This window comes from Eriocheir sinensis, chromosome 4, assembly GCF_024679095.1.
Source record: "Eriocheir sinensis breed Jianghai 21 chromosome 4, ASM2467909v1, whole genome shotgun sequence".
NCBI classification, from domain to species: domain Eukaryota; kingdom Metazoa; phylum Arthropoda; class Malacostraca; order Decapoda; family Varunidae; genus Eriocheir; species Eriocheir sinensis.
This window is the reverse complement of record NC_066512.1, coordinates 11718095-11739433: the sequence shown is the minus strand read 5'-3', so window position 1 is coordinate 11739433 and position 21339 is coordinate 11718095. Positions and strand designations below refer to the sequence as shown.

Sequence of the window (21339 nt, the reverse complement as noted above, 5' to 3'; positions counted from 1 at the left end):
AGTATACGTAAATGGTAGAAGTAGTAGTAGTCAAGAATGTATTCTTGCCGGCACTGGTGAAATCTCATGCCTTGGTGGAGGAGGATAGGGATATGCTAACACTTCCTCCAAGACTGGACGGAATGGGGATCACCAACCCCGAGAAGCTGGCTGATAAGGAGAACCAAAACTCCATCAGCCTTACCAGATCCCTCATCAATAGGATCATCGCTCAGGAGGCAGAGGGCGAAATAGACCAAACAGAAATAAGAGAAATGAAAGGAAAAATCTCAGAAGAAAGGCAACAGGCCCAAAAAGACGAGCTGGACCGTCTAACTCACCACCTGTCCACAGAAATGGGTAGAAAAATCCACACAGCACAGGAGGCAGGCGCCTCTAACTGGCTCACGTCATTACCAATCAGAGCAAAAGGCTTCAGCCTCAACAAGCAAGAATTTGTCGACGTCGTTGCTCTGAGATATGGCTTGCCGATTGAGGGGCTGCCTGATCTCTGTGCATGTGGATCACCAAATGATATCACTCACACCATGACATGTAAAAAGGGAGGCTTCGTCTGTATTCGACACGATGAAGTGAAGGATCTGACAGCCAGCATGCTCGGGGAGGTATACCAAGACGTCACTACCGAGCCGGCACTGCTTCCCCTGGACGGCGAACACCTTCGGTACAGGACGGCCAATACCTCACATGAGGCACAGGTTGATGTAAGTGCCCGTGGATTCTGGGTGCGCGGACAGCGGGCGTTCATGGACATCCGCATATTCGACCCGATGGCTGCCTGTCACCGTGAGCTGCCCCTGGAAGCCGCCCACCACAGGAACGAGCAGGAGAAGACAAGGGCATACGGTGAAAGAATTCAACATGTAGATCAGGGCAGCTTCACCCCCCTCGTCTTCACCACATCCGGCGGGATGGGTCCCAGGGCCCGATGCTTCTACGCACGACTCGCGGAACTTATCTCAGAAAAAAAAGCATCAGCCAAGGAGCCACGTTGTAGCCTGGATGAGGTGTCGCCTCTCGTTCTCCCTGCTCAGATCGGCCATCCTATGTCTCAGGGGCACCAGACGCTCTGGCCCAAAAGCCACCAACATCTCCAATATTGACTATGAGGCCACAGTGGTGGAGAGTGACATTAGGGTGGGTCGGGAGTGACATGAGTCGGGTAGGAAAGGGGGATCAAGACGCAATAGATGATAGGGTGTTATGTATATATTTAGTGCTAAGTAGTATAAGTGATATGGTTGGATGCCACAGTCATTAGCGAACAGAGTTCGCTAATGACCTCCGTTATGGAGCCTCCATGATTATGTGTCGGGAAAATAAACATGGGTTGAGGTATCTTTAATGTAGTAGTAGCAATAGTAGTAGTAGTAGTAGTAATTGTTGATGTTGATTGCTGATGATGATACGACTGAAAATGATAATAATGATGATAATGATAATATTGTCAAAATAAGCACCAGCAAAGGAACCACAACAACGGTGATCTTCCCAACAGGTTCGTCTCCGTGGCAGGTGTAGTGGTGACGGTGCTGCAGTGTGTGGTGGTGGTGGTGACGACGGCGCTGGAAGGCACACCATCTCCCGACCCCTCCATCACCACCAACACTACCTTCACAAACACCACCAACACCACCATCACGATCTATCCTTTCTACACGTCCCCGTCCCTCTCCTCCTTCTTCCTCGGCTTCGGAACCATCCTCTTCTCCTTCGGGGGCGCCTCCACCTTCCCCACCATCCAGAACGACATGGAGGACAGGACTCGCTTCCCTGTCAGTGTCACCATCGCCTTCCTCGGTAGGACACAACCCTTTGCCTTCCCACATATCCAAAAAGATCATGTGTAGGCTTTCCTCCCTCACTTAATGGGTCAAGTTTTAGAGGCTGACTCACAAAGATAAAGATAGTGGGCACATAGTTAATAGGTCTGGGTGATAAAAAAGGAGTAGGTGTAAACTTTATAGTGAAGGGCTGTGAAGGATTTAATGGGTAGAGTGGAGTATGTACTGTAGTGTGATTGAGTGTGGATGATTCAGTGCGCAGAGTGGAGTATGTACATGATTCAGAAGGCAAAGATGGACAGAGAAGGCTTTGAAATGGGCATAGATGTCTGTGCTGGTGGAGGAGATGGAGATGGATGACTAGATGGGTAGAGGAAATGTGTGTGGATGAATGGTATGGTTAGTAGTAGTGGCAAGAATATGGATTAGGATTAAGCGTGGGTGACTTTGTTGGTGGAAGGAGATGGAGGTTACATGAGTCTGGATGGATGACTGTATGACTAAGTGGAAGAATATGGATCAGGTGAGTTCATATGGCGGGGCAGGAAGAGGAGGGGAGAGGAAAGGTGTTGGGTCAGGGCATGGTCGGTGCGGTTGGGACAGGCGGGAAGAGGAGGCTGGGTAAGAGGAATAATTATGCAAGTCAGACAAACACAAGAGGAAAAGGGAAACTGGATGGCCAAAGCTTGTTATGTTGCGGGCATGGAGTCCAGGGTCACGGGGCGTGTTGTGGTTGGTTATTAGCAAGCTGAAGAGGATCTATTGAGCTTTAATTAAAACGAGGGGCGAGCTGTGGGAATACTCTCTCTCTCTCTCTCTCTCTCTCAGTCCTTCTGGCCCTGTACATGCCGGTGTCAGGGGTAGGATATGGTGTCTTCGGAGTCCACGTGCCCAGTAACATCCTGCTGGCGGTTTCCGGGGCGGCCGTGACAACTGTGAGGGTCTTTCTCTTCGTCCACCTGCTCTTCGCCTTCATCATCCTCCTCAACCCGGTGGCCCAAGGCGCGGAGGAGCTGCTCGGCGTTCCTCATGGTGAGCATACAAAGCCGAGGCTGTTTTGAACCTCCTCCTCTTAGGGACACAAAATATTTACTGTGTCACAACCGCCTTCACTTTTTCTTTCCATGTGACGTGAGGCGAAGTTAATTTTGTGTCTTTTATATTTTCTTAGCGAGTGTTCATCTCGCTCTCCTCGCCCGCCCCATCTGTGAATTGATTAGACAATGCCTTTTGTGGCTCTGCTTTTTGCTGTTGCTGTTGTTGCTATCTTTAGTTGAAGAGGAGGAAAGGGACGATGATTCTCTAGTTCTTCCATTATCTCTTTTATTTCTTTTCCTCTTCCATTTTCCTCATTTTTGTGTTCCTCTAATGCATGAAATATTTGTCTCGCAGAGTAAGTTTACCGTTCCTACCGTTTCTTCTTCCAGTCCTCTGTCTCTTTTTCTGCTTCGACTCAAGAGATTTGTATGTGGAAAGAATTTTGAAAACATTCTTCCTCCTTCCAATTCTCTTCCGCCTCGATTACTCCGCCTCCTCCTCATTTTCTTTGCGTCCGCTAACTGTTTTTTTTTTCTTTACTCTGTCTTTTTCCACATAATATTTGTTTTACTCATTGTGGAAGAGGAGGAGGAAACTTAATAACCTTCTTCTCAATATCCCTCTTGCTTTCTCCTCCTTTTTCCTCATACGCCTAGAAAAATATTTGCCTGTCCTGGAAAGAGATGAGGTTGGGAGGACATAATAAGCTTCACCCTTCACTTCTTCTTCTTTCTTCCTCCTTCCTCCCTTTAAAAACACTATTTAACTTCTCGTCATAAGCGTCCATAAACACGAGCCTAAGACCCAAACAGTCCTGAGCAGTTATCTGCATTTGCCCTCCTTTTCATTCCCTCATTATCACGTCATCTGTAAAATGTAAATCTCTTACAATATGAAATGAGAAGAAAAACACATCTCAAGACATTCTAATTGAAATTCAGTGCGTCTTCTCTCTCTCTCTCTCTCTCTCTCTCTCGTGGTAATTCCTTCATAGCTTCATTAAAACTTGTCTTGTGAGCGCGCGTGTTGTCCCTGCCGAGCAGAGCAGCGGCACGAAGTTCATTGACACGGAGGAGAAAATATTTTGAACCGAATATTTGAAAAGTACATTCTGGACATCAGCGTCTGGCAAAAGAACATGATTTGTTTTTTTCTGTGTATACACACACACACGCGTACATTCTCCCCCTCTCTTCTCTCTCTCAGATGGGAGATGCCCTTTAACGTAGACAAGTGCCAGGTCCTTCAAGTCGGAACAAGAAATAAGAAGTTCGATTACGAAATGCGCGGCGTTAAACTCACAAGCGTTCAATGCGTTAAGGACCTGGGGTCAAAATCGCGTCAAACCTCAAATTTCACATCAGTGCATCGATGCAGCAAATAAAGCGAACAGAATGTTGCTTCATTAAAAGAAACTTTTATTCAAGAATAAAGATGTAATACTTCCGCCTTCAATAGTTTAGACAGACCCCACTTGGAATATGCGGTACACATTAGGTCTCCTCACCATGAAAAGGACATTGCTAAATAAGAAAGTATTCAGCGTCGGCAATAAAATGATCCTCTCAGCAACAAATCCTACGAAGAAAGGCTTTCCACCCTTAACATGTTCTCTCTTGAGAAACGTTGCCTGAGGAAAACTGATCGAATGTTTTAAAATTTTAATGGTTTCACGAATGTAGACAGAACAAAATTGTTTATGAACGATGACACTTTGAGAACGAGGAACAATCTCATAAAACACAAATGTATACAAGTATATTCAGACTGAACCAAAATTTTCTTCACCAACGTTGTAGTGCGAGAATGGAATAAGCTCCCACCGTCAGTGGTCCAATGTAACACGATTGACTCCTTTAAAACAAGCTCGACCGTCACTTCCTTTGAACTTAATATTAACTAGAGTAGAAAAGCAACGTTTGGAGCCATCTGATTAGTGTAGTTTCACTTAGAGTTTAAGGACAGACCACCTAGTCTGGACCATGGTGTCTGTGTGGTCTGATTTTCTATGTAATTCTACGTAATCTCTCTCTCTCGGTACAACAACAAACATTGGGTAGTGGTGCTCCAACTATTGTCTCACAATTCAAAGAAAGTAAAAGGCCCAGGATGTTGTAATATGGATCCACAGGTGTGTGAATATATACAGATTAAGGGGCTAAGAAAGAGGTGTAGTGCTATTTGACTTAAACATATTTTATGGTTAAAATTTTAAGCCTTCTCCCAAAGCACCCCTCGACCCTCGCACCAATTTCTGCTCATGCGCAGTAGCCTGTAACACCGTTGCTATGAAAACGTGGGCTTCACCCATTCTACCAATATATCACCACAATACTGCCTTCCTTACGTGCCAATATATTAAATGCATCACTATCAAGCAATCATCCGCCATATCTTCCGGTTATAAGCACGAGAAGAACCTGTGTAACAAGCATGTCTACAGACTGTTTTCTTTCTCAAACTGCATGGGACGAGCAGCTGAGTCCTGAACCATCTTTGCGGTTTCCAACTAGAAAATTTCTAGACAAGAATTTTCACAAAGCAGATCTGCAGAAGCGATGCCGTGAACGGGGACTAACAAAAGTATGGGTGAACAAGGACAAGCTCATCGACATGATTCTCAAAAACACTCAACCAACTGCTTCAACCTAAGGCATCACTCAGCCAGTTCCCACTTCATTATCTTCAGCCGAGGTGCAACCACTCCACTCTGACGTCACACATACATCATCTACACCTCCTGACGTAACAAACCCTGACTTCACAAAGTCTTCATCCACTGATGGCACACAGCCTTCCTGCATCGGCGACGCACAGCTACCCTCCACGGAAGTTGCACAATCAACACAATACTCAACATGTCATGCAGCCACCCCCTAACGACGTCACGCAGCCATCGTCTAATGACGTCACACGAACACCATGCACGACATGCAGCGGCCATCCCCACGCGTCACCCCCCCCCCCTACCCTCCCCGCCCCTAGCCTCCGCGACAGGTGGGATCGAGAAGGGATGCATTTAGGCAAGATAACTAAGGACATCGAAGCAATCATGTCTAAGTTAAAAATAAAGGATACTGAAATCGAACTACTGAATACAGAAGTAAAGACGGCCTATACAATAATTGAGCTTCTTCAGCAACTAATCAGAGAACTCTCTCCTAACCTCTAATCCTTCTGCTTACTCTGTCAAACTGTTCTTTCCGTTGGGCTCCTCCGATCATAACCTTATTTCTATTTCCTGTCCTATCGCCCCTGTACATCATCTGGACCCACCGAAGAGGCGATGCTTCTGGCATTTTGCTTCAGCTCGGTGGGACGACCTGAGGATGTACTTTTTCCGATTTCCCGTGGAATGATTACTGCTTCCAGGAGTGAGACCCCTCTGTGTGTGCCCAGCGCATCTCAGAGGTGATTGTCTCTGGAATGGAGGCATACATTCCACGTTCTTTCTCAACTCCTTATGCTAAAAAGCCTTCGTTTAATCATGCTTCTTCTCGTGCTATTAAAGATAGAGAGGCAGCTCACAAAAGGTTCCAGAGCCTTCGAACTCCCGCTAACTATGGCCTTTACATTTCAGCCCGGAATCGTGCCAAATCTATTCTCCGACTTACCAAAACTTCTTTTATAAATAGAAAATGTCAACACCTTGCTTCTTCTAATTCTTCCCGTGACTGGCATCTAGCCAAAAATATCTCCTCCAATTTCACTTCTTTCTCTTTCCCTCCTCTCCTTAACCCTGACGGCAGCACTGCCGTCTCATCTGTCTCTAAGGCTGAACTCTTCGCTCAAACTTTCTGTAAGAACTCCACCCTGGACAATTCTGGGCATATTCCTCCTACTCATCCCCCCTCTGACTCCCTTATGCCTGTTATTAAGATTCTTCCAAATGATGTTTTCTATGCCCTCTCTGGCCTCAACTCTCAGAAGGCTTATGGACCTGATGGAGTGCCTCCTATTGTCCTTAAAAACTGTGCTTCCGTGCTGACTAACTGCCTGGACAAACTCTTTCGTCTCTGCCTATCAACATCTACCTTTCCTTCCTGCTGGAAGTATGCCTTTGTACAGCCTGTGCCTGAAAAGGGTGACCGTTCCAATCCCTCAAACTACCGCCATATAGCTTTTATTTCTTCCTCTATTCCAAAAGCTTTTGAATCAACTTAACTGGAAGATTCAAAGCTCCTTTCCACTTCTAACCTTCTATCTGATCGCCAGTATGGGTTCCGCAAGGGCGTTCTACTGGCGATCTTCTTGCTCTTAACTGACTCTTGGTCATCCTCTCTCTAGCAGTTTCGGTGAAATCTTTCTCTGTTGCTAGACATATCGAAAGCCTTCGATAGAGTCTGGCACAAGTCTTTGCTTTCTAAACTGCCCTCTTCGGATTCTATCCTCTCTGTTCCTTTTTATCTCTAGTTCTTTCCAGCCGTTCTGTCTCTGCTGTGGGAGACGGTCACTGTTCTTCCCCTAAACCTATCAGCAGTAGTGTCCCACAGGGCTCTGTCCAATCTCCACTCTCTTTCTGTTATTCAGTAACGATCTTTCCACAACAAACTGTCCTGTCTCCACTCTGCATTATTCAACTTCTTTCAATAGAAGATAATCACAACAGCTTAACCTCAGACCTTTGCTATCATTTCCGATTAGCAGAAGGAACCTTGTGTCCTTCAATGTCTCAAAAACTCAATTTATCCACCTAGCAACTCGACACAATCTTCCAAATATCTATCCCCTATTTTTTCGAAAACACTCAGCTATCACCTTCTACACTAAACATCCTCGGTCTATCCTTAACAGAAAATCTTAACTGGAAATTTATCATCTCCTCTCTTACTAAATCAGCTTCCTCGAGATTAGGCGTCCAGTATCGTCTCCGCCAGTTCTTCTCCCCCGCACAGTTGCTATCCATATGAAGGGGCCTTGTCCGCCCTCGTGTGAGTATGCATCTCACGTGTGGGGGGCTCCACCACACAGCTCTTATGGACAGAGTGGAGTCTAAGGCTCTTCGTCTCATCAGCTCTCCTCCTCCTACTGATAGTCTTCACCTCTTAAATTCCGCCGCGATGTTGCCTCTTTCTATCTTCTATCGACATTTCCACGCTGACTGTTCTTCTGAACTTGCTAACTGCATGCCTCCCCCCCTCCCGCGGCCCCGCTGCACACGACTTTCTACTCATGCTCATCCCTATACTGTCCAAACCCCATATGCAAGAGTTAACCAGCATATAAACACTTTCATCCTCACGCTGGTAAACTCTGAACAATCTTCCTTCATCTGTATTTCCTCCTGCATACGACTTGAACTCTTTCAAGAGAAGGGTATCAGGACACCTCTCCTCCGAAATTGACCTCTTTTTCGGCCACCTCCTTTAATTCTTTATTAGGAGCAGCGAGCAGTGGGCTTTTTTATTATGGATTCCATTTTTGGGCCATTGAGCTGTCTCCTTTGTTGTAAAAAAAAAAAAAAGAACTGGAACAACAGAATCACGGCAACCACAAACCACACGAGGCAGCATCAACCATCCCAACTCCTTTAGGGGATACTAACATACGACGAGTTCTACGCTCTGATCTAGACGGCAACTGCTCAGTGAAGACTGTTATTCGTGCTAACATGGACCTACTAAGAAGCTGGGTGAGTGAAAACTAAAGTCCGTCCTGTCTGAGTATTATAATCTACTGTGGTTTATATGACATTCTGTATGCGACGCCTCCGGAAAGTATTCTTGATTGCCTTGGTTCTTTAATTAGTGATCTCAAAGGAAAAAACAGTGATATGAAAATATATGCATGCCAGGTTGTACCAGTGCCAGTGTCTCAAGTAGCCCAAGCAAAGATAAGAAATTATAATCAATATTTACTTAAATGGGGAGATACAAATGGGTAACGATAGCAAAAACAGCTCCAGAGTTTACGCTCGGTACTGGAAATGTAGATGAGTTGTATTTGATGAAACAAACGGTGAACCTTTAATATTAAACAGACTGGGAGTGATCAAATTATTGGGCTCTATTGAGAAACAGTGCTCAGGGTTTCGTATCTGCAATAACTGGAAGTGTCAAAGATACTCGAGTACCTTCCTTGACAACGACTTCAAGAGGGATAAGCAATCTTCACAACGGGGTGACAGACAATACCAACGCCAAAGTACAACAGTGCGTCCCCTCACTGCTCCCTCTCCACCTGTCCCCCACAGCTCCTACTCACAGATTTCCTGACTGTCACACCCTCACACACGTCCTGCAGGCTTCTTCCCTTACCAACATTACGCCTCCTCCGCTGTGCTCTCTTAACACATTCGTACAAGCGGCTCTCGCATCCTGCGCCCCAGACAGCTCAGGACAGCACTTATTTATGTGCCTGTTCAGTTCCTGCCCGGAAAACCAGGAACACTGTATGTTGTAGCTACTCAGAGCCCTCCTCCCAGCACATGGGTCTGGGGCGGGAAACAAGATGGAGGTCGAGGTGGATGCGACCCCGCACGCTGCCTGACTGCTGAGGTTGGGAGGACGGCCGAATATCTGGAGGCCACTTCACCCAGCAATATGCAACACACGGAACACCTTCTACATCTAACAGCTTTACAAAACTCAGACAAGGTTGTTTCAACTGTGGCGAACACAACCACCGCCAAGTCAACTGTAGATTTGACCACCAACTGAGATGTAAACCATGCCACCGACTAGGAACAAACAGCGATTGTGCTACTACTACAACCAATAGGAACATGGCGAAGAAGACAGAACCAGAAGACCCATTAGTGAAAGGAAAAGTTGACGATTGACCACATAATCTTATATATATATATATATATATATATATATATATATATATATATATATATATATATATATATATATATATATATATATATATATATATATATATATATATATATATATATATATATATATATTTTTTTATATATATATATATATATATATATATATATATATATATATATATATATATATATATATATATATATATATATATATATGTATATATTTTTTTTTTACAACAAAGGAAGCTGTTCGAGGCATAAAAAGAAAACAATAATAAAAAGCCTGCTACTGCTGCTCCTAAAAAAGAAACAAAAGAGGTGTCCAAAAGCAAGGTCAAATTGGAGGAGAGATAACTTGATACCCTCCTCTTGAAAGAGTTCAAGTCGTAGGCAGGAAGAAATACAGATGAAGGAAGATTGTTCCAGAGTTTACCAGCGTGAGGATGAAAGAGTGAGGATGGTGGTTAACTCTTGCATAAGGGGTTGGACAATATACGGATGAGCATGAGTAGAAAGTCATGTGCAGCGGGGCCGCGGGAGGGGAGGCGTGCAGTTAGCAAGTTCAGAAGAGCAGTCATGTGGAAAATCGATAGAAGATAGAGAGGCAACATCGCGGCGGAATATAAGAGGTAGAAGACTATCAGTATGAGGAGGAGAGCTGATGAGACGAAGAGCCTTAGCCTCCACTCTGTCCAGAAGAGCTGTGTGAGTGGAGCCCCCACACATGAGATGCATACTCTATACGAGGGCGGACAAGGCCCTGTATGGACAGCAACTGTGCGGGGAGAAGAACTGGCGGAGACGGTACAGAACGCCCAGCCTCGAGGAAGCTGATTTAGTAAGAGATGAGATATGAAGTTTCACTGAGATTTTGAGTTAAGGATAGACCGATATATATATATATATATATATATATATATATATATATATATATATATATATATATATATATATATATATATATATATATATATATATATATATATATATATATATATATATATATATATATATATATATATATATATATATATATATATATATATATATATATATATATATATATATATATATATATATATATATATATATATATATATATATATATATATATATAGATAAATTATATATATATATATAAAAATATATATATAAATATATATATATATATATATAGGTATATTTTCGGGAGGAGAGGTGTCCTGATACCCTTCTCTTGAAAGAGTTCAAGTCTTAGGCATGAGGAAATAAAAATGAAGGAAGATTGTTCCAGAGTTTACCAGCGTGATGGATGAAAGAGTGAAGATGCTGGTTAACTCTTGCATAAGGGTTTGGACATTATAGTGATGAACATGAGTAGATAGTCGCGCGCAGTGGGGCCGCAGGAGGGGGAAGGCATGCAGTTAGCTTGTTCAGAAGAGCAGACAGCGTGAAAATATCGATAGAAGATAGAAAGAGAGGCAATATTGCGACGAATTTTAAGAGGTTGAAGACTATCAGTAAGAGGAGGAGAGCTGATGAGACGAAGAGCCTTCGACTCCAATCTGTCCATCCAGAAGATGCATACTCCATACGAGGGCGAACAAGGCCCCTGTATATGGATGGCAACTGTGCGGGGGAGAAGAACTGTCGGCGACGATACAAAACGCCCAACCTCGAGGAAGCTGATATAGTGGGAGAGGAGATGTGAAGTTTCATGTCAAGATTTTGAGTTAAGGATAGACAGATAATATTTAGTGTTGAAGAAGGTAACAGCTTAGTGTTGTCGAAGAATAAGGGATAGGTGTTTGGAAGATTGTGTCGAGTTGATAGGTGAAGTAATTGAGTTTTTGAGGCATTGAAGGACACAAGGTTACTTCTGCCCCAATCGGAAATGATAGCAAGGTCGGAGGTTAAGCCTTCTACAGCCTCCAGTCTGGAGTCGTGTACCTCCTGTTGTGATGGTCTTGTATTGAAAGAAGTTGAATAATGCAGAGTGGAGTCGTCGGCGTACGAGTGGACAGGACAGTTTGTTATGGAAAGAAGATCATTGATGAATAACAGGAAGAGAGTGGGTGATAGGACAGAGCCCTGTGGAACGCCACTGTTGATAGGTTTAGGGTAAGAGCAGTGACCGCCTACCACCGCAGAGATAGAACGGCCGGAAAGGAAACTGGAGATAAAGGAACAGAGAGAGGGATAGAATCCGAAAGAGGGCAGTTTAGAAAGCAATTACTGGTGCCAGACTCTATCGAAGGCTTTCGATATGTTTAGCGCAACAGAGAAAGTTTCACCGAAACTGCTAAGAGAGGATGACCAAGAGTCAGTTAAGAGAGCAAGAAGATCGCCAGTAGAACGCCCCTCGCGAAATCCATACTGGCGATCAGATAGAAGATTAGAAGTGGAAAGGTGCTTTTGAATCTTCCGGTTAAGGATTGATTCAAAAGCTTTAGATAGACATGAAAGTAAAGCTATTGGGCGGTAGTTTGAGGGATTGTAGCGGTCACCCTGCTTAGGCACAGGCTGTACAAAGGCATACTTCCAGCAGGAAGGAAAGATAGATGTTGATAGGCAGAGACGAGAGAGTTTGACCAGGCAGGGTGTCAGCACAGAAGCACAGTTTTTAAGGACAATAGGAGGAGCTCCATCAGGTCCATAAGCCTTCTGAGAGTTGAGGCCAGAGAGGGCATAGAAAACATCATTAGATGAATCTTAATAACAGGCATAAAAGAGTCAGAGGGGGGATGAGTAGGAGGAATATGCCCAGAATCGTCCAAGGTGGAGTTCTTACAGAAAGTTTGAGCGAAGAGTTCAGCCTTAGAGACAGATGAGACGGCAGTGCTGCCGTCAGGGTTAAGGAGAGGAGGGAAAGAGGAAGAAGTGAAATTGGAGGAGATATTTTTGGCTAGATGCCAGAAGTTTCTATTTATAAAAGAAGTTTTGGTAAGTCGGAGAATAGATTTGGCACGATTCCGGGCTGAAATGTATAGATCAAAGTTAGTGGGAGTTCGAAGGCTCTGGAACCTTTTGTGAGCTGCCTCTCTATCTTTAATAGCACGAGAACAAGCATGATTAAACCAAGGCTTTTTAGCATGAGTAGCACGTGGAATGTATGCCTCCCTTCCAGAGACAATCACCTCTGTGATGCGCAGAGCACACACAGAGGGGTCTCTCTCCTGGATGCAGTAATCACACCACGGGAAATCGGAGAAATACATCCTCTGGTCGTCCCACCGAGGGGAAGCAAAATGCCAGAAGCATCGCCTCTTCGGTGGGTCCAGAGGCTGTACAGGCGCTAAAGGACAGAATACAGAAATAAGGTTGTGATCGGAGGAGGCCAACGGAGAGAACAGTTTGACAGAGTAAGCAGAAAGATTTGAGGTATGGAAGAGGTCTAGTATATTGGGCCTGTCTCCAAAACGCTCGGCAATACGTGTAGGGTTCTGAACTAACTGCTCTTGGTCATTGAGGACAGTAAAGTTGAAGGATTGTTCACCAGGCTGGTCAGTAAAAGATGATGAAAGCCAAAGCTTGTGGTGAACAATGAAATCTCCCAAGATGGAGATTTAAGCGAAGGTGGGTCAAAATGTCTTCCACTTTAGAGTTCAAGTAGTCAAAGAATTTTACATAGTTAGTAGAGTTAGGTGAGAGATCAACAGCACAGATGTATTTAGTAATAGAATGACAATGAAGTATCAGCCAGATGATGGAAAATTTAGTTGATTTATATTCAGATATTATGCTTCTGAGAAGAGAAGGAAGCCATGATACCAGAATTTTTTAGATATTTCTTATAGTTTCTTTTAATCTATTTTTTCCTATAAATATTGTGAGGATACTTTTGTGCTTATACAAATGTCTTGAAGTAGATATATTCTTGTTTTTAGCCAATCACACCTTAAATTATATTAATATTATGGCGAGTATTATGAGTGTCCGTACCATTCCACCTCCCTGGCCGAACCATCATCACGGGTGGGGATGGTTTGGACGATTTAGAAACTTGTCTTTCATCACCTACATCTGAAAACTGGAAATAGCTACGAGTGTCATATTAAAGAACCAAATGATGAGGGAACATTTTGAGATCAACAAAATTGCACTATTTCTAAACTCTTTTTTCTAAAAATATTTTTCTAAAAAGTGGCAGAATCATCACCGCTCTCCCTACAAATCATGATCTTTGACCTTAATTTTCCCACACTTTTAATACTAACGCTCTACAGATTCCATTATTCTCATTATCGAAGTTCATGACAATATTACCTCCATTAGTGAATCTTGAATTAGATATTTGAATGCCATTCAATGCCTGGGAGACTTCATCCTTCATGTCTGTTGCCTTCTTTTCCTGTGTAGAAGCTTTTACAACTAAGCTATTCTTCTTCACTTTTCCGCTTCTCTTTGCCACCTTAGCCCAACTGGATTCACCACGGTCAGCAAGAAGCGTGTCAACAATTGATCCCAGCTCATCCTGCACCTTCACAGCCTTTGATTCAACCTAATCCTTAACCACAGATATTTGTTTAGATAATTCTTGCTTGAATTCATCCAATTTCTCCACAATTTTGGTAGCCAGAGATGCTTTATGAAGGCATGGGTTGCAAATCCAATTTATTTTAGGTATATTCTCCTGCTTAATTCCAGACAGATGAGCACACTTCACATGACACCATCTAGGCACAGACAGCATCCAACCCACTTATCCCTGTGGGATCCGCACAACCGTAACAGAAATCCCCCACGTCCTTGGCTCCACCAGCCATATCGACGCAGCACTTTCGCGAGCAGCAGGACCTGCACAACCGCTCAACGCGGCGACTCACTACTCACTCCAATCTATCTATCTCTATCTGTCTATCTATCTCTATCTATCTATTTCTCTCTCTCTCTCTCTCTCTCTCTCTCTCTCTCTCTCTCTCTCTCTCTCTCTCTCTCTCTCTCTCTCTCTCTCTCTCTCTCTCTCTCTCTCTCTCTCTCTCTCTCTATATATATATATATATATATATATATATATATATATATATATATATATATATATATATATATCTATCATCTGTCTACCTATCTCGCAGGAAGGCTGTATGTGCTGTCTATTTGGCAAACAAAAACACAGTTGATGAATAAATTAATTGCTTCAAGTGAACGAACGAATGAATAATTAAATTGATGAGTATATGGGTAGTCAGGTTTATAGAATAACGAGCTACTGGAAACCCTCAGCAGAACATAAATAAAACCATCACACCAATGAAAACACAACGATCAAAAGCACACATTTCTGCGCATCATGAGTCTCTCGCATCGGCATTCAAGGAAGAAACAAGCTTACGAAAAATAAAGAGAACAGAAGAAAAAGCTGCAGAAAAAATCTTATTGGTTGACGTTATTATTGACTGCAAGTTTTGCAATGATGTGTTCGGGGCCGGTCTTCGTCGCTCTAATTTCGTTGATTCTGTTTTGCTTGGAGTGTTGCCTTATTTTTCAAGTTTCTTCTATTCTCCTCGCATGGCACGGTCTGCTTCATAGAAGGTGAGCGGCAGAAGACTCGAAAGGAACGATTTATTTTTCCTTCCATTTTAAGGAGAATTCAAATGTTTTCACGCAGATGTCTCTTTCTTGTTTCCTTGATTGGGTCTTTTCCCTTTTCCTTAAGCTGATTTTATTCCTTTGTTTCTTTTTCTCTTGCTTTGTAGTCAATTTTTTTCTTTCGTACTTTCTTCATTTTTTTCTTTGTTTAAGCAAAAAAGTAAGGAAACTAAAAAGGAGGGCAGCAACCTCGCATGGCTGCTCCTGATAATATTATTCACGAACTCCTTTCCCCGCCGTAAATTTATTTTACCTCCATTTAGAATAATCGATGGTGTTTGCTTTAGGTATTGTGCTTCATTTGTTCTACTTGTACATCACCCTGTCCTCTTTTTCTTCCTCTTGTTCTGGTTCTTAATGTTGTTGTTATTATTCTTTCTTCCTCTTCTTCTTGTTCTTGTTCATATTATTTGTTGTTATAATTCTTCTTCTTCTTCTTCTTCTTTTGTTTTGTTTTTCGCCAGTCTGTGTGTGGTGATGATTGATAGAAGACATCGTTAGTTGGGAGGAGAAAAAATCAGGTCAAACGGAGGACAGCGTGTAGAGTGAGTCGTCCTTATAGTTATTGTTGTGATGGCGCAAAGGATGAGCGGCGTGAAGATTGTGTGATGAGAGAGACAGACAAACACAGAGAGAGAGAGAGAGAGAGAGACTTGGTAAGAACAATACTGCCTTTTTTTACTCCTTATTAAAAAAAAATGGCATTTCAATAATTCGCTGATACAGGCACAGTAATTGTGTTAGTGTATGCAAGTAAAGCTCATTACGTATTTGTGTAATTAGCGTCCGATACGCGTACTGCCGGTATTTGAAATGCATTAGGCGTGTAAGGCAGCCGCAACTAATTAGTTATTGTAATCCGCGAGGTGCGTTAGTGCAACTTTTCGGGGAATGAAAAAATAGTACTATTTCAGTATTATACTTATTATTACTTTTGTTATTATTATTATTATTATTATTATTATTATTATTATTATTATTATTATTATTATTATTATTATCATCATTATTATTATCATTATTGTTATTATTATTATTGTTATTATTATTATTATTATTGTTATTATTATTATTATTATTATTATTATTATTATTATTATTATTAGTAGTAGTAGTAGTAGTAGTAGTAGTAGTAGTAGTAGTAGTAGTAGTAGTAGTAGCACCAGTAGTAGCAGTAGTAGTAGTAGTAGTAGTAGTAGTAGTAGTAGTAGTAGTAGTTGTAGTAGTAGTAGTAGCACCAGTAGTAGCAGTAGTAGTAGTAGTAGTAGTAGTAGTAGTAGTAGTAGTAGTAGTAGCAGTAGTTGTAGTGGTGGTAGTAGTAGTAGTAAAGAAAGTAGTTTTCAAAGGTTATCTACCTGTGAGCTGCGTCACGCCTGTATTTTGAAGCAGGTAAACTGATCACTTTTCACTGCTTACATTTCTTTTAACTCGTTTACCTACATTCGTCTCTTCCTTTCCTCTTCCTTCTTTTCTTCTCACCATCAATTACCGCGATTCACCACCATTTACCACCATCCATCACCACCTCTCTTCCCTACCTTCTTCCTTTGCTATCTTCTTCTTCCTTCACGTTCCTCGCCTCCTTTGCCCACCCCCTGAAGTGTGGCTCCCATCCCCCTTTGTGATCTGGCTGGTGGTGGTGTACATGAGACTAAGTCGTGACTGGGAGCCGTTGGACATTTCTTAAGAGAACCATATAGCTGCACAGTGGTTCCCAACGTCCTCCACTCACGACCTTTTCCCAAACCTTGAAACCCATACGACCCCTTGATATCAGCAGTTTTACACTTTTTTTTATACTTATTTTCACCCCACCCGGCCTTGACGTGTCCCAAGAGACACCCTGGTGTTTCCTCTCAACATTCGCCGGCAGGAGCACACACCACGAGCAGAATAAAAGCTTAGAAAACAATCTCAAAATGACTACCTATAATAAAAAAATCACCTCAGCCGTTTCTACCAAGGCTTCGCGACCCCCTCCCACTTATCCTCCGCGACCCTCAGAGTCACGACCAACAGTTGGGAACACCTGATATAACGATATCTTGTGACGCTTTTCTTTAATTTCTATAGATCTGCGGGGACTAGTGACCTTTTATTATTGTCTGTTTAGCGTAATTACGAACCTTTTTTTTTTACAACAAAGGAGACAGCAAAAGGGCACACAAAAAAAGAAAACAATAATAAAAAATAGCCCGCTAATCGCGGCTCCCAAAAATAAAACAAAGAGGTGGCCGAAAAGAAAGGTCAATTTCGGGAGGAGAGGTGTCCACAATACCCCTCCTTTGAAAGAAGTCAAGTTGTAGCCAGGAGGAACTACAGATGAAGGAAGATTGTTCAGAGTTGACCAGCGTGAGGGATGAAAGAGTGAAAGATGCTGGTTAACTCTTATAAAGGGTTTGGACAGTATAGGGATGAGCATGAGTAGAGAAGTCGTTATTGCAGCGGGGCCGCTTGGGGAGTGGGGAGGCATGCAGTTAGCAAGTTCAGAAAAGAGCAGTCAGCGTGGAAATATCGATAGAAGATAGAAGAGAGAGGCAACATCGCGCGGCAGAATTTAAGAGGTAGAAGACTATCAATTATATGAGGAGGAGAGCTGATGAGACGAAGAGCCTTAGCAAACTCCACTCTGTCCAGAAGAGCTGTGTGGTGAAGCCTCCCCACACACGTGAAGATGCATACTGCCAGCACGAGGGGCGGACAAGGCCCCTGTATATGGATAGCAACTGCGCGGGGAGAAGAACTGGCGGAGACGATACCCAGAACGCCCAACCTCGAGGAAGCTGATTTAGCGAGAGAGGGAATATGAATTTACAGTTGAGATCTTGATTGGGAATAGACCGAGGATGTTTGTGAAGTGTTTGAAGACGGTGACAGCTAGTGTTTGACTCCTGTTTTATGAGTAGTGGGCGTTTTGAGCACTTGCCTGTAGAGTGGCTTTTGTGTAATGTAGTGGAAGCTCTTCTAACAACAGAAACTTTTCATACAATGGCTGTATAACCTCCTTCTGTGCCTTGTGTTAGATCTCAAATGGAGAACCCGTTTCACGCTGTTGGAAGTGGTTGTGATTTACATAGAGCCGTCGGAGCACTTTGTAAGGGCGCGCCGCCCAGCAATATGTGGTACTGCTCTTCTTTATCAGCACTCTGCCTGACATTACGAAGACTGAGGCAGCCTCCTTCATTGCCTGTAATGTGTAACCTTAAGTAGGGCCAGTTTGTATTTACATTTTTTGTCTCCAGTTTTCCGGCTCCGTGTATCCATTTATCTCCGTTCATCTCTGTATATCTCCGTGTATACCTCAAATTTATCTGCTGTTATTTGGAAACGAAAATTGGTGACATCGTGTTTCTCCGCCGTTCTGCACTTTTCCCTTTGTTTCGTTTTCTTTAATGACATACTCTGCATTCCTTTTTTCCAGACTTTCCACGTGTTTCGCTTCGCCATTTCAGCAATTCCTTCTCTTTTCTTTTATCATCCGGTCGTTTCGTTTTCTTTTCCGTTCTGTTGTTATGTCAAGTTTCTGCGTTCTCTTAGTGTATGTATTGTTTAATAGGCGTTTACAGATTTTCTTTTGCTTATGCGTTTTCATCCTCCAGTTTTTTTATCCTCGATCGTCTTTCATTTCTCCAGCGTTTTGGGTGGCGGCGGTCTTGTGCGGTGCAGGAGCCTGCTGGTGGCAGTGGAGGTGGTGGTAAAGTCTCCTCGTGCCAGACTTCCAGGCGGTGCTCCAACCTGGTGGGCGGCTCAACCATCAACGCTCATGTCCTTCGTGCTGCCCACTTCCCTCTGTTACCTCCGCCTCAACGACTTGCCCCAGACGACTCAGGACGCCCCCACAGGTTAGACGCTCCCACCCCGCAGGAAAGGTGTCTGCTTCACGCGTGCAAGAATTGACGATAGGTTCAATGCTGAGCGGTGATGTTGAGGAAGAGAGAGAGTGTTGTGTGTGTGTAGGCACCTGTAACTTCTGAGCCGTATTTGTTCCTTGTCTCAGAGTAAACTTTAGGTGGAGCCTGACTAGCATTAATTGGAACGACAGGCGACACGAGTCCTGGACGTGACAGGGAATGGTGTGGGACAACTCTTGAAGTGGTCGCCAATTCTAGCTACTAAATGGAGCAGTGCAGTAAGCGGAGGTCTGGCAGCAAATCTAACACTTCCACGTCTCTGTGACTCCATGACTGACAAGTTTTGTCCAGGAAATACAAACGTGGAGAATGTTATAGAGCTGGGTATGTTCGCCAACTGTTGCTCACTGGTTAATTTAGCTCGAATATCAGAATTAAAAAATGAAAAATTGAACTCTCAGTACAAAATGAAATAGTTTTGAAATGAGATTGATGACCTATGCATATTCTATCATTTTTTATTCGTACCTCATTACTTTCCAGATTTTGTCTTGATATGAGTAGGGGAGACCAGGGCAGGATTGGCACACTTTTACATTTTTCAGCTGATGGAAGCAAAACAATGAGGATTTTGTTAATTTGATAGTTTCAGTCAAAATACAAACATTCCTCTTACATTCTGTCTGTCTAAAACAATGTTTTCTCTCCAAACAAAAGTACAGCATTCTTTAGAGAAAAAATAATTAACATGTATAACTTACCCCCGCATACAGGAGTGAGATTAGCACCTATATGAATTAAGGCACATCATATATTAAAAGCAACTTAGAAGCGTATGACCATAATTATATACAGATTATCTGTACTGCGTAATTTAAAGACCATTCTGTCCCAAAGTAACACAAAACATACATTTTCAGTCAAGAAAGAATACCATTACAACATCATAACAAAAGGCTGACCATTTATCATATTAAAGAGTGAAAATAATTAATTAATTGTAGCAGCTATTTTGTATCAATCTATCTTCAAAAAGCAGCCTGGCACTGTGGGCTACGTGAGTGTGCATGCCGCAACCAGTTCATGTATATGGCTAATGTGAGGCAAGTTGACACTTGAGCCAACGTGCTTTTTTCATTGAGCCAACTTGCCCCATTCAAGAAATTAGCCATGAACAACGATTTTAGTATATACTGAGAAACCTAGTGTGATCGGTATTGAGGGTGAACAGTCCTTATACCCTAAGTTAGAATATGCTGAATTGAAAAGTACCCCCAATAAACAGAGACATGTTATAGCAAAATAATATAATCAAAAGAAAATTTACTTTCCAGCATCAAAAATCAAACTTTTGCCCCAGCAGCCAACTCCTGCAACCCCTCAGGATGGCAGTTTGTTAGTAACTGGGGATTAAGGGGTGAGCGGTACCGGTACAGTACCGGTACTAACAGTATTTCAACTAAACGGTACGGTACCGGTACCAGATTCACTCGACCGTGCAGTACCAGTTATCAAGTTATTTATTGGATTTATTGATAATTCTTCATGTCCGATTTTTTTTAGTTTGCTAATAAATATTGTTATTATACTATGATCGAGTACATCCATAATAACTATACATACTATTTTTTTATCGAAAAAATAAATATTCACTTCATTCAGAGAGAGAGAGATCACCACTTAGTAAGTGGATATCTCAGTGATATATGGGTAGTGGGTACTCGATCATAGTCTAATAACAATAACAATAAATATATTAGCGTTTCTAAAGAACTCGTGGGACTCACTAACTTTTTAACCCAAGACTTACGTTTTCTTTTTACTTGCCACTGTTAAATTCTGTATGACTCGTTAACTTTTAGAGAGAGAGAGAGAGATCATATTTATCAATAAAAGCAACGAAAAAGTTTAAATCCCTTGGCGAGAGTTTTTGGATATAAAGAATTGCATGATGGATTATAAGATGATAAAATAATGGAGGTGTAGCAGGCGAGAGAGAGAGAGAGAGAGAGAGAGAGAGAGAGAGAGAGAGAGAGAGAGAGAGAGAGAGAGAGAGAGAGAGAGAGAGATCACCACAGAGTGGATATCTCTGTGATATGGGTATTGTGTACTCGATCATAGTCTAATAACAATAACAATATTTATTAGCAACCTAAAAAAGAAAAAGAATCGGACATGAAAAATTATCCAGTAACTCCAATAAATAAATCAAATAATGGAAACGGGAGCTGTGATGGAAACGGAAAGCAGGACAAAATGGTGGGAACTTGGGGAGACGGTCAGCGGGGCAGTGACTCAGCGTCTACACACAGGGCTC

General features: G+C 42.6%; 1 protein-coding gene across 1 annotated transcript in view; it reads left to right on the top strand.

The window, feature by feature from the left end:
* LOC126982193 (uncharacterized) overlaps window positions 1-19018 on the top strand; it is a 79895-nt gene extending 60877 nt beyond the window's left edge. Inside the window, exons 7-10 of the mRNA XM_050834045.1 lie at window positions 1458-1800; window positions 2613-2816; window positions 9016-9100; window positions 18838-19018. Of these exons, the coding sequence (XP_050690002.1) occupies window positions 1458-1800; window positions 2613-2816; window positions 9016-9100; window positions 18838-19018 (813 nt within the window). The remainder of the gene's footprint in view (window positions 1-1457; window positions 1801-2612; window positions 2817-9015; window positions 9101-18837) is intronic.
* Window positions 19019-21339: the final 2321 nt, after the last annotated feature.